Below are 14,511 nucleotides of genomic sequence, written 5' to 3' on the forward strand. Positions count from 1 at the left end.
CATACATACATAGCACACACCACATACATACCACAGCACATAGCTGTGGAGAAAGTATAGACATCATTTTTAGGGAAGGTTTGAGTCTTTCATGTGCAGCAAGTGAAGGCTGAATGTGGTAATGAACAAAGAGAAAGTCACTTAAAATGACCAAACAGCAAATGTAAATCTCTGGTCGAAAGACTTCCATAAATTCAGAAGTTCCACAAAAATTACTCCAGTGGAGGCAGATTGATTTGGCGTGAATATCATTTCAAAGGTTCTCAAATCTGAATTAATTAATATTTAAAACACGCCCTGGTTTCATGCATTACTTACATTTCCCAGTTACTTTACAGAATGAAAATGGAAAAGGGGATTTATGAAAAGATTGTCAAGAGCAGATTAAACCATTCAAGGCCCGGTGGGTACTGAGGTCTTGATCTCCATTTGATAATAGTCTTCACATCCTTATGATCAAAGGTATTGGAAAACAAAAGGCTGGCTTTCCAGATCATATACAGGAGGGCTCCTTTCATATCAGAGAATGCACTTATCTTCAAAAATAATCTCCAAGGTTTATTTATTGACTGATGAAAGCTGAAGGTTAATGTCAAACCTGCCAGAATCAAAGTACTTGTGAACCATTCCGTGGATTGGCATCATCTAGTTTACAAAGGTCTTCTCAACTTCCTGTTCAATTTACTGTAGTTCTCCTTTGTTCTTTTACATATACGCTAATCCTAACAATCCCTGTGTTCTTTTTTTCTGTTATTTCTCCTACAGGATGGCATGGGTCATTTAAGAATCACAGAGAAGGGCCTGAAACTCGAAGGGGACTCTGAGTTCCTCCAACCTCTGTATGCCAAAGAAATACAGTCCAGACCAGTAAGTAAAGAAGTTTCGGGGGCAACGGTGTTACTGCAATCAGAGACACTTTCTCCCTCTCTCCAAGTCCCAAGAAAATAATATTACAGATCATGCATCGAATGGATGGCTTGATAATATGTGGGGCACATGCTTTATCTCATCTGTCTAGCACTAGCAGAGAGGAGGCCGAGCAAGGTGGAGGTGAGCTGAATAGCAATTGTTGATCTGGATGAAAAATGGGCGAAGACAACTGTCCAAAAATAAGTCTGGACAAAAAAATCTGATGCCTTTCTTTCTTTCTTTTGTTCTGTCTTTCTTTCTTTCTCTATGTCATTGACGAAGCTTCACAAAGAGGTGCTAAGTGTAAAAGATACTGCACAGTATCCCCGAATTTTTGTTAAAATGAGCTCGTACAGTAGGTGGATTGCCAGTGTTGTGGAATTGGCATGCACATCAAAGTAGACTCTGGAGAAATGATGGGAAAAGCATTTAAGTGAGCTTGACGGGCCCGAAATTGGACAGCCCTCTTGACATATGAACTATGTCAGAAGGGGTAGAACCTGCACCAGGTACACAAGACCAAAGGGGAAGAAACTCAGTCTTGGCTTACACACATGCATAATAACATTCGTCAAGCCCAGCGTGCATATATAATGCACCAGTAAAACGTCTCTGAATAATTTAAAAGTTGCTGCTTCGTTTCCTTTGAATATTCAGTATGTTGGAATGCTGGCCGTGTATGAGCCTTTGAGAATACGTCACTTTGGGTAATAATTCATTCTCCTTGCGGGATGTCTGGAGAGCCACGATTTGTTGGATGTGTGTTTGGCATACAATCCAGATTCTTTTTTTTTTTTTGCTGTTGTTGTTGTTTATTATAATGTAAAACACAATTATCAGAGACGGTGAATTACACATCATCCATCTTTTTGCAATCTGCATCAAAATGAATGCATGCATTCAAAAAGAAGTGCTGGGCAACCCAGAGACTTGTTTACTATATAGGCAGTCCCCACTTTTAAGACACAATGTGCGTCTGAAAACAATGTTGTGAACTGGATCACAAGGGATTGCATCCAATTTTTGCAAAGATGCAATGTTCCAAACAGGGGAGGGAAGGGTTCCTGTACATAAGGTACAAGTAAAGAGTATTCACAAAAAGACTATATAAATATGTGATTAAGTCAAATATGCATAAAATATTAATATGGTATGAATATGTGTTTAAATATGGGTTTAAATATGTTTAAATGCATAGGCCAACATGCTGACAAGTTTATTAAACCACACTTTAAAAAGTTTCTCCAAGTCTGTGGCAGGAGCGTTGGCAAATATTTTCTTCCTGCATAGTGTTATAGCCTTCCATCTCCATCTTTCAAAACTGAATTTGCACCAAAAAATGTTTATCACAAAAATTGCATAATGCTCAATTCCATGTCTTTCTCAAAAGGAAAATGATGTTCTCTCCAAACGAAAATGAATTTCCAAATAAGCAGGACATGGAAAGTGGATTTTTACCAAAAATGCAATGTGGGCCTAAAGGCTGCATGGCCTTTTATGACATCACAGCAGCAGCATTAAAATTACCATTCTTAGATCACTATGAAGCCTTCAATGTTGAGATTAGATCATGCAAACTGAACGTGAGTGGACTGTGATGGACCATGGTTCATATTTTATAAACATCATATCCATAAAACCATTAGGAAATGCTGAAGGACCACACGTAGCCAAAACTTATCAATTGTTTCAAATCAAAATTAAGAAAACTGCTTGCTAACATAAAAAAGTTATGGTTGATGGTCTGTGAAATTTTCATTTTCTCTGAATCCTACTGCAGAATTTTCAGGTGTTGGCCAGATCAGTTACTCCAGTATCAATATTTTGCTATACGTCTCATCTGAAAGCAACTTTGATAAATATAGAACAACATAGTATTATCTTTAATATACACAAGAAACATAATCCGCCATGGTTTAATCCGAATACAATAGCTCAGCTCTATCTTTAATTAAGAAGTTGATTGGAGCATGAAAGATTCCCTTGGCAAGTAAAAGGGACTGGTACAACAGAAGCATGCATGAGTCATGATTTGCATTTCAGCTTTATACGGTGAAGAAATGGAACTTGTCTAAAAAAAGGAACAGAAAACAAACAAACAAACAAACACTCAAACAGATCACTGCTTCACCAAAATACATGCTCAGCTGTGTGCAGAGATCTGAACCGTTAAAAAAAAAAAACCTGCCACGTGTTTACCTTTTTCCCATAATTCACATCATAAGAACATACAAAATAGATGTAACTGAAAACCTCATCTGAATAAATCCAATTAAGCAAACGTAAACATGCATAGCCAAAAAAAACATATTTTTGTCATTTATTACATATTTTCATAAAAAAATATTTTTTACATACCCCATAAATTTATGTCAAAGTGAAAAAGTGTCAAATTGAAAAAAGAGATGAACATTTAAAAAAAAACATACCAAAATGTATCAAGACACAAGTATTTCACATCCCAATTAGCATTTAGCTTTTCTCCATCCAATGACTAATAGTTGTGTATGGCCATGCTTAAACTAAATCTAAATGTATTTCAAACTTGCATGTAGATTTAACGGTTTGTTACATGTTTATTCTTGGAACGTCTGTGCAAATGCAAATTATCGTGAGAATTCCTTCTACATGTCTTCAAATAACTGATTGTTTATCTTTGGTATTGCTTTTCCTACACAGGGTAGCCCATTGTTCCTCCAATCATCCAGAAATGTGTCCGTCAACGTCCTCAATGGGAAAAATCAAATGGTCACGCAACTAGTTGCAGGTAAGATATGGTGCAAAGTAAAGCAAAATTCATGCCATTTTACAAATCTGATGCTACCAGAACTAACATCAATATATTGACATTGACGAATCTGACTATTAAACCTGCCTAAAGGGAATTATGTCATGTGGAGATGGGCGTGAGGTGCACCACAGTGGTACTGTGGATGTGATTAGACTTGTGACTTGTGATTCCTTCAAATCCCTTTGAGACCAGTGCTGTTGGACATGCTAGCAAGCTACTTAAACAGCAGTTTGTTGCTTCAGTAAACATACAGGATAGCAATCAACATATGGACAGTGTACATTTTAAAAGCTTTACACGTGTAACACATACTGCACATTTATGCCATAGCCCGGGATTACCTTACTTTTACCTTACCTTATCATCATGAAGCAGACACTCTTATCCAGAGTGACTTACATAGGTTACAATTTTACATATTATCCATTTATATAGCTGGATATTTACTGAGGCAATTTTGGGGTTAGCACTTTGCCCAAGGGTAAAAAGGCAGTGCCCTAGCGGGGAATTGAACCAGCAGCCTTTTGGTTACAAGCCCTGCTCCCTTACAACTACACCACACCACCATCTCCACACTTGATAAGGACAAGTAAATCATGAAAAAATAAAACAGAATATAGGTAGCCTACCAGAATACCAGTTTCTTCCTCCATGTGATAGTTTGTTGCTTAACTGCTGCATAGGAGGCTTAGGACACGTGAACAAATCTCTCCTAGAATGAAAAGACAGGCAAAGGCAGGAATGGTAAACGTGTGAACCCAATAGGCCACCCCATATCAGTCTGTGGAGTGAGGAGTGAAGTCATGCGTGAACGAGGTCCTTTTAAAGCAATGCAATGCAGTTATTATCTGTAAAAAAAGTGGCCGCTGTTGGTTTTGATTGAGTCAGCGCTAATGGCGCACTGTGAAATCGGCGGGGTACCATCGCCGGAGGAATGCCGTAGCATCCTTTTAGAGAAAAATGTAACAGCCCGATTGAATCGTGATGTCCAGGGAGGGTTACCGGTATGTGCTCCCTCATATCCTATCAGCTGATCCTCCATGATGCTGTAACTTCTACCCCTGGTTTTTCCCCTGAAATGCGGGTTTCCATCAGGAAGGAACAAGTCATTAACGTGCTGTGTGAACAGCCCCAATTTACCTCAGATGACACAGAGTGAGCCATAGGGCAACATGGTGTAGCTGTGAGGATGCCATGTTCTTTAAAATATCAACACCATTTCTCTGCAGTTGAACTAGTTGCTTTTCTGAAGCTTTCTTTCTTTGCTTACATGTGGGAATGGGTAGAAATGAAGTCATGCGGGGCTCCTATGGTTTGAGCGGAATTGTTCACAAAAGGAGGCAGCATTATCGTTTTCTGTTTGTCTTGTCTGCAAAAGGAGCACACACATTTGGCACAATTAAGAGGACTTGATTGGCAACTGTGTAAATGGGTTAACACCATGAAAGAAATAATGTGTGAATTCAAATGTCAAAGACAAAACAGGCAGTGTTAATGATGTCTGCATGCCTTTGCCTTGAATTTGATGTGTTCATAGCCCTCATAATGTAATATGACCTAATCTAAAATAATAATATTTTAATTATGAAAACACTGAAAAGTTGAAATGCAGAAAGCTAACACGAACAAAAAACATGCAAAACTAAGTCCATGAATGTAAGAATTTCACCTCAAATTTTGCATGCTATCCTACAGATCTTATTAAAACAGTATTTTTATAATGTAATTTCACTCTGGCTATTACTGTAAGTGTAAGGATATGATAGTTAGGAGATTAATACGTGTCTGCAGTGAAAGAGAGTCACCTATTCATTTCTTTTCATGTGTATTCCATGCACAGGATCAAAAGGAATACAAGCACGTGGAAAAAAGCTTGAGGTGAACTCCAACAATGGAAAGCTGCTGTTTTCCGCTGATGACCAAGAAGTAGTGGTTGGTGCTGAACGGTTGCGAGTCATGGGTAAGGTCTGCCTCCAAAAAAATAAAATGTGGTCAAATGTTTTCTTATTGTACAGTAAATTCGATGCAGAACCCCGGTTCAAAAGTCTAACTCGTTAGAGACATTTCATTAAAAAATATGGTCCGCTATATCCTTTTTGGTTTAGTTATGGTCAACATACTGCATATGCCTCATAGTTCACAGTGTAATGGCCGCAAGGATAGTACTTTGCTTGGAACCGAAGGAGTATTTCAATTCACTGTGTGGTCTCTTACACATGGAAACATGGCAGAAGAAAGTAGGAACACAATGGTGTGTGGTTACCTCTACTAGTTTAAAGGGGACACTGATGGTAAAATGTCATAGTTAAATTGTTCATATAAATGGTACACCATGATAGCGCACTAAGGCTGGTAACAGTAATGACGTTTGGTGGGTTGTTATCCATGCCATGTCCTGTGAATCATTGAACTCAATTTATCTCTTTAAAGAAGATACCACTGCACTCTCAGTGGTCAGAAGGACACATGTTAGAGCTCCTCTTTTTTTTTACACTGGAACCTTTCAGATGAGAGAGATGGGCTGGAAAATCATCCTTTAAAGGAACATAAATATTATGTTTTTAACGAGAACCTTGTAAAGGAGCAATGTAATCTCCTCTTTTTAACAGTCTAAGATGTATCTGAGTAGATGAGTGACTGATCCCTCAGCACTAATTTTTTTTGGTCTTTGGTGCATAATAAAATCCATTTCCATTTAGGTTAACAAATGTGTTTCATTGTCATAAACAGTGCAATTATGTTTCTCATGTTTGCACTGAAGCATGATTCACTTGGCATTTAGTTTTCAGTCAGCTAATGGACATTTTTACACAGCAGAAAATGTAATTAGTCACAAACTGCTGAAAAAATACTCATCATCATACATTTTAAGCATAAAAGAATTACAGGCATAATTGAACATAAGGGAGAACTTCTTGAGCTATGCAAAAAGCTCAGTCAACCGAAACAACATGCTTCTACATCACTCTTCCTGAATATGTTACATGGTTATCGCTGCTCAGCATATGTGATACCGATATAGGCATTTTTTCAGAATTAAAAAGGTGAAATTTTGCTAATGAGGCGGATGTGTCCACTGATGGTCGAGAAGCCTTGTGAATTATTTTTCAGACAAATAAGAGCAAATCACAACAGACAAGCCATAAATCACATTGCAAATGATTACTGTGTGTCAGGGTCATTAGCATAGTGGCTAGAGATTGCTTGTCTATCAGAAGCCCTTTAATAGAATCATCCAGTTTTGTGTGTCTGAACGGAATTCTTCTGGATGGAGGATTAAAGATAGGTGCAATGCCCGTGTGGCTCTATAGGAAAAAAAAACTGCAGAGACACTTGAGGGTTACTAATACAGACATACTGTATGACAGTGCTATCACAGTGAGTGACATGACGCACTGTGGGTCCCTGTGTGGTTGTCCGTCCGATGAGCATCAAAGTGTAAAGCCACCCGCCTCTCCTCACTCCCTGGCTGAAGGAACTGACACTAAATCCTTTGTTTAATTTGGCTGCAATTCACTTTGCCTTTAACTTTCAGAAACAAATTTTAAGCAAATGTTGTCAATTTTTTTGACCGCATAAGTCATAGTATTGTCTAAGAAGTAATACTTGCTTAAATGCATTTGTTTGACCAAAGGCATTGTGGTTATTTTGCAGGGAAATAGATTCCACAAAGTGTTCCAAATGGTTCCAAACCGAGTGGCTCAGAGTAGCATCATAGTGGCCTAAAACAGTTTAATCTAGCAAAATGCACATTAAGGAGACCAAAAAGTCTTTTCAGTTTCCATTCTTTCCATACCAGCTAGCAATATTGAAGGATTTAAAACAGTGCAGTTACATTCCATTATACTTAAGAGTGTCTTCCTGCTGTTACCATACAACTTTTTTTCCCATTTTACACAAGGGCGTAGGTTTGGTCTCAACATTGGTAGGAACACAACAATCGAGGGCACATCGGAATTATCTAATATGACTTCACTCCAAAGATAATTCGAACGAGTTCGCTCAAATATTGGTAGGGACCAATCCCTACCATCCATATACAAATCTATGCCCTTGATTCTACACCATCAACCAGCGTGGTGAAATATCTGTTATGTCAACAGATAGGCTAAGAATTTACCAGTAGACTTGCACACACTCTTATGGACCCACACTACAATCATATGTGCTACACAATTCTGATGTGGAAACACAATAAAATAAGTATGACTATCATAAATAAATGGTTGAAAGAAAACCATATAGCAAATGGATGAGGAAAATATATTAGCTAGAACAGGCCATCAGCATCATTTACATATTTTTGTTATGGTTTAACACAAGATGAACATGATGGTAGAAGACTATAGTAATTTATCTTTGTACTGGAGGGAGACTGGAATCTAAGAGCCCTCAAAACAAAGTATACAGAGCATTGCTTAAAATACATATTTTTGCTATTTTACTTTTCTCTACTGTAGTTTTTCTCTAAAGACGGTGGAGAGACTTTGACTAGAAAGAAAAGTTAACAATACACTGATAGAGTGCTTTATAAAACAAACAGCATATTGATGTTATTGTGGTCTGCTTCATTCAGAGCAGAGGTTATCACCAAAGGCAGAAATGAGCAGAAACTATAATTATATCAAAACTGACTGGATTTTTGCCTTTGGCTCAAGAATGCAAAAAAAAAAAAAATGTGCACTGTATGCTACATGAATATCCTTCCTCCCTCTTCCATTAGTTCAAAATTGCACTCTGGAGCCTTTAGTATTTGTTTATTTTTGGACCAAGAGTTTGTAAACCTGAGCACTTGGGAGGTTTTTCGGACCATTTGATTGTGTCTGAATTTTGCTCCCCAGAGCTACCCTCATCTTCTTTTAAAGTTATTACTCACAACCTTGTCTCTATCTGTTTTTCCCCCAGTAGATCTTGTAAGCCAGAGTTCATTACTTTCTCTCCCCTCAGTTCGGCTGTGGACTCCAAGCAAACACAGTAGTTCTGAAAATATGCTCTTTTATTATTACCATTATTTATTCATACAGTTGTGATGCAACCCTGAGCTTTTGGGTTTGTGCACAGAGTGTACTGTGTGGTAAAGAAGGAACAGAGACAACCTGCCTATGAGGGGAAAAAATCTCCTCATCTTAATTATATCTGATATTTGATATGACTCCTGTTTTGATAAATGCAACTCAGTTTAGCACAGCTTCAAATATGTAAATAATATGCAATATTATGTAACACAATACAATTTGCAATAAAAAAGGTCAGTATAATTACAAAAAACATGTGCTGGCGTGTAATTAGAATTAGCTGCTGGGACCTGAAACATGATGAAAAGGACTTGTGAGACAAACCAACGCAGAAGCATAACAAATCGTAAGCCAATGAGAACTGTATAATACCCAATTGTTATGACCAATAAAGTACATCTCTTTCGGAGGTAGAGTGATGCTGGGGCATATGAAACAAAACCAGTGCAGTTGGCACAGAGAAAAGAGAAGTCTGGTCTGATCATTGCACTACTGCACTGTATCCAACGACTTGATAACAGGAGTTAGAAATCATTACTAATATACTATAGCAGACAATTCCCACATCCAGCATCAGCAATGTTGTAATCATGCATCGCCAAGCGGCTCTGCCACCTCAGCCATTAAACAATTTGAAAATGTCTTTTGAATAAAGCACGGCATAACGATTAATTAAATCAGGTCTAATTTCCCAATGGAATGGGTCCCTTAACAGGCCATTAACTGTTATTTAATCACAAGACATTTATACTTATTTTGCAAAAATTATGTGCGCGGTTTCAGGAACTGCATATGATTTGTCTATCCCTATGCACTACAGCATGTTCCAATATACTGATTAGTAGGCAGACCATAAAACTTCAGTCAGACTTTTAAAATGGTGAATGAAACAATGCTTGTGACCCTAGCTACTACTTAGTGGGAAAAAGAAGCTGGAAAGGGGATTTTATTACTATATATCATTTAAAAAATTCCTCCGAGTGCCCTCACTTCACAGCCAATCATGTCCCCTACCATTGGCAGGCAGTAGAATTGATAATTCTGGGGAATGGCACAGTTTGACCCAGCAGTAGTGGCGGCGTATAAAATTTGGAATAGTAGGAATGCCAGCCCGGTGTACTTATGTACAGTGGGAGCCGATTACTGTGAAGCCCAGTTTATTGCAGACACGGCCAATCAGATTGGCTTAATTTTCTTCCGAAATATTGACAGATTCTGCCAGCCAACCAATGTCAAGATGGGGATTACTCTGATTAGTCTAAACCTTGAAAGTGTTTGGCTGTAATTTACATCCACATTTAGGTTAAAAATGCATGAGGCACACCACTTGGAGTGATGAAACCACAGGTCCTGTGGATTCAATAACACTCCCTCCAAGTAATGAAATTCAATACCTGCTGTGGTATTTCTGTTTAAAAAAAAAACGGTCTGAAGCCATTCCGCAGTGGTGTAGAGTAGAATTCCATTCAAATGAGACCAAATTAGATTCTCAGAGACACCTAATGCGCCACTGTGCCACCCTTACGTTTAGATAAAGGCAGTTTTCTTTTTATTCTCTTTTGGTATATTACAATAATTTTCTTAAACAGAATATGAATTGTTCTCTGTATACTGAAAATAGAGGTTTCATGCACACATTTGCAAGGATTTTATTTACAAACATTCCACATTTCAGAACAGATATAGACTCATAGACTCATACATAGACTCAATTCCCTCAGCATGAAACTATTTGTTTTAATTGGGTTACATTTTGTTATAACCTAATTCATTTTATCAAGGCAATTCTAAAATCATAATTTTACGTAACAAACAGTGTCCACAATGGTCGTATACCTCTGCCACGTTTGCTATCAAACAGGGTCAGTAGAAAATACAGAGGGGTGCGCTTGCAGTCCACGCGGGGGCAAAGCGTCATAGGCTATCGTAAAAAAACGCAGTAAATACTATGTAGATATCGGGATATAAGGTGACAACTGGGGATGCACTGAGGTCCATCTGGAGGTGCAGTGCACCCCTAAGCACCCCCATAGCACCAGCCCTGCTATCAAATAATGTTAAAAGCTGCCACTTTGTAGTGTATCCGCCAGATCGGGGGCCACAGGTTTCTAGCTGCACATTACGCAGCTACAGGCAACCGGTCTGATGTAACTGTTGTGAAAATGTCATTTCAATGCGTTGTGACTCTGGGGCCTGGATGCAGGTAATAGTGGGTGAAAGCTGGCTGATCTGGAGCATCTGTGTGGGTACACCAGAGCAGGTGCAGGAGCCAGCTGGAGCCAGCCTGGAGGTGAGGCTGAACTCTCCAGCACACCGTGGAGGGGTGAGCTGGGAAATCTGAAGAGAGGCGCTAATAAAGAAAGCCCCATGTGTCTCACAGCGAGATACCTTAGCTCTGTGCTCTGCTTTTACACACTTTCACTTGGGAGCGACCTGCGGAAGATGTTCGTGATCTGCACTATCAAACACCGAAATGTCAGCTGGCAATCAGCACAAGCGCAACAGCAGCACGTTGATTTGTTTGTCATTCTGAAAAGCACTCTTAGATGTATCTCACAGATGCTAAGTAGTGCCAGTGACCTGATAGTGACATGAGGTTGTCTGAAATGTGAAGGCTAACAAGACGCAATCAGCACGGCTCGAATTCTTTTCTTCGAGCTAAGCAGACCTCATTTATTGAATGATGAAATGCATGATCACAGACGAAAAGGTGAATGAAACTATGTTAGAAAAGCCGCAGACCTGAAAACAGATGTCACTGTGCTAAAACGTGCCTAGGGTGGCCAGCTGTGACACTGCAGTTGAATTGCACCTGCTCCCCCGCAAAATAAGAGTTAGCCAGCAGTGCTAACAAGGCAGCTCCACTCAGACAGGCAAGGTTTTCGGCCACGCTCAGGAGTACCTGAGAAGACTACAAACAAGTCTGCTGGCAAGAGCCACAGTAAAGCATACCTGGACTCAGTCTAAGGGGCATGAGATTTAAGCTGGGCCACGTCAAACAGCAATGCAGTGTCCGGAATTACTTATCAACACAATAAATGCAATTCATTCGGAAACAATTAAGCTAGTCGGAGTAATAAAACACTCCGCTGTTTCTAACAAATTAAAGCTTTGTCTGGAAATTTCCAAACATGCTCATTTTAGGCAACAAGAACCATTAACAATTAAGTGGAGATGTAGAATAATGACATACCTTATGATTTTTTTTCCTGTATTCATGATTAAAGCTTTTTAATTTGCCTCAATTATATCCCATTGACTCTGTGAAGAGCAAGCTAATTTAAACTGAATGCCACACTTAATAATCACACAGTGCTTAATTTATTATAAGGGGAGCCAGCCCTGCTTAACAACTAACATGTTTGTTTTTTATTGCATTTGTGCTATTTTTTGATTCGCAGTGTTTCCCGGTTCTGTCAAGATATTGTAATATATTTATTTTTGGGTTGATTCTTGTTTTTATTGAATGTTTTTCAGTCCTGGTCTTGGGGTAGCCCAAGATTTCACATCTTTTGTTCATAATCAAGTAAGTCCTTTGGGACAGGAAATGTTTTGCTTGAAGAACTTTTTCCAAATGTGTGCTATAAAAAGATAAAAGTAATGGCATTTTGTCCATGTAATTACATGAATTTCTACCCCTGAAAACAGTATTGCATCCCTTTTTCATCAAATATCCAAAAATTAATAAACACTTACAAATCCCTATGCTTTATTATGTCTCTTCCCTTGTAGTTAAATCGCATTTAAATTTGCTTTTCAAACTTCAGCAGCAGAGGAAAAAACTCTTTTGGGACGCTTGCTGTTGTAATGATGAAGTGAATTTGGAAGCTTAATCCAGCTGCATGAACAAGATGTTAATTTCCAGATTTTCTAAATGAGGAAAAATAGCTGTATGTGTTAAAATTGTAAATTTGATTCAAAGGGCCACGGTAACAATTTAAACAAATCTGCCACAAGCATTTGTATTGTAGTTAGTGTGAAACATTATACCTTGATCTTAATTGTTCTGGGCTCTATAGTAATCACTTGCTTGAACACATAATTCATCTTAATTCATTTTTAAGATTTAATTTTTTTGTCATCAGACTCACCTTCAGAAACATATTGGCATCACAAAGTATTCTGGAGACAAAAGATGGTATGGTAAATCCAGGTAAGAATTCAAATCAGCTCATGAAATGTAATCAGCGAAGAACTCAAAAGAAATATAAACAATGGGTAAAAAAAAAATTATGTATTTATCAGTACCCCAGGACTAGGATTAGGGAACTTCAGACAAGACCACATTATACAAATGAGTATTTCTGGTGTTTATACACAGTATGTATATGCTTTGTATACATAAATGATCCAGCGACTGATGTATGGTTAGTATACTTGGCTTCCCTTGTCTAAGCAGATTGCACAAGTTAACTTGGGGTAGGGCTTGAACAGTGTTATACTCACACTCACTGGTCTGGGAGTGTTGTTAGCCTGGCCTGACCCTATTGCTCATTCAACTTGAATGGACACACTTATGTTCTATTGGGCTGGAAGTCATTCTGGATGAGTGCATCTGCTAAATGAATGTAATGTAATGTAATGTAATAAAATTACTGCATGCGTGTATGGACCTAAGTTAAGCAGGATGCTCCCTCTTACCATCGTAAATCTCATGGCCTTGATTAGGTGAAACTGTGTGAGATGATATAACAGCATGATTTAAAGGGATCGCTGATACACATAGTGTAGAAAGGCTGACAGATACATAGTCCTGGCTTTTTAGTGCCTGTCGTCACCTGCATCTTTCGTTTGGTATTAGAGTGTTTAAAACCTGAAAACTGACATACCCACCTTGGCTGTTTTGAATCATTCCCAGTATTTGTGCATGTGTAATGCCTGTTTGACAAGCCAAATAAAAACACCCAGGCAGGAAAGCCTTCAATCACATCTGTCTTACCGTCTGTCCAAAGCTCAATTATTAAACTGTCAGAGACAGCATAGTTGTTTTTATGCTTTGGGAATGTCTGAACTGGCTCTGCTCAACCATGAATTACATTAGCTGCACGCATAGAAAATTCTTTGTTTTATGCATTTATTTCAGTGTTTCTAAGGTGTATTTTTCTGTTATTTTTTAAGGAATTAATCTCACCCGACCCTCAAGTGCATCCTCTTCCCTCAAGCAGGCATGCCGTAGCACTACAAATGCAATCCTCCATTGTACTTGCATGAAAACAAAGGCTATTTATTCACAGTCCAGTGCAGGAAAGGAAAACAATTCTGAATAAAGGATAGGAGCATCTCACTGACGTCATCCAAGCGACACATTGGCACCCAGTACGTCACTAGGAGGTGCTAATGAGTGGCGTGACGGTCAATGTGACCCACCCTGCCCAGTGGAATGGAGCCAATTATGTTCTGCCACTGCAGATGGTCTCTGGCATGGCTTGCTAATGACACAGCTCAGACCCAAGCTTGAAATATCTAAGGCAGTAGGGGTAAGGTATACTTTAATCACAAACTGTGCTTGAAACCTTCAAACCTCTCCCGTGTTGCTACGTTTAATGTCTTGGATTTGTCAGCATAGGTGTTTTTCTTGTCACACAGCAACTTTCAGACTTTCTCATTTCAGATTCAGTTCCACTTTCAAAGCCTTTTAGTGGGTAATAGTAACTATCCAGTAAGGATAGAGTTATGTAGAGGATGGTGCTAGCAGGTAGGCTGCATGGAAATTGTTCCTTTTAATTTTATTTGCTGTCACTCACAAGAAAGAGGCAATTAATGCTGTGAATTGGAACTGTATAACAGTTTGCAGAG

The 14,511-nt window shown here is 38.7% G+C and overlaps 1 protein-coding gene across 2 annotated transcripts in view; it reads left to right on the top strand.

Moving 5' to 3' along the window:
- Positions 1-14,511, top strand: part of sgcd (sarcoglycan, delta (dystrophin-associated glycoprotein)) — a 150,486-nt gene that overhangs the window by 112,685 nt on the left and 23,290 nt on the right. For both annotated transcript variants that reach the window (XM_036524608.1, XM_036524607.1), the window contains exons 3-5: positions 766-867; positions 3,589-3,676; positions 5,541-5,660. In XM_036524608.1, the coding sequence (XP_036380501.1) occupies positions 766-867; positions 3,589-3,676; positions 5,541-5,660 (310 nt within the window). The remainder of the gene's footprint in view (positions 1-765; positions 868-3,588; positions 3,677-5,540; positions 5,661-14,511) is intronic.

Source organism: Megalops cyprinoides, chromosome 3, assembly GCF_013368585.1.
Source record: "Megalops cyprinoides isolate fMegCyp1 chromosome 3, fMegCyp1.pri, whole genome shotgun sequence".
Lineage (NCBI taxonomy): Eukaryota > Metazoa > Chordata > Actinopteri > Elopiformes > Megalopidae > Megalops > Megalops cyprinoides.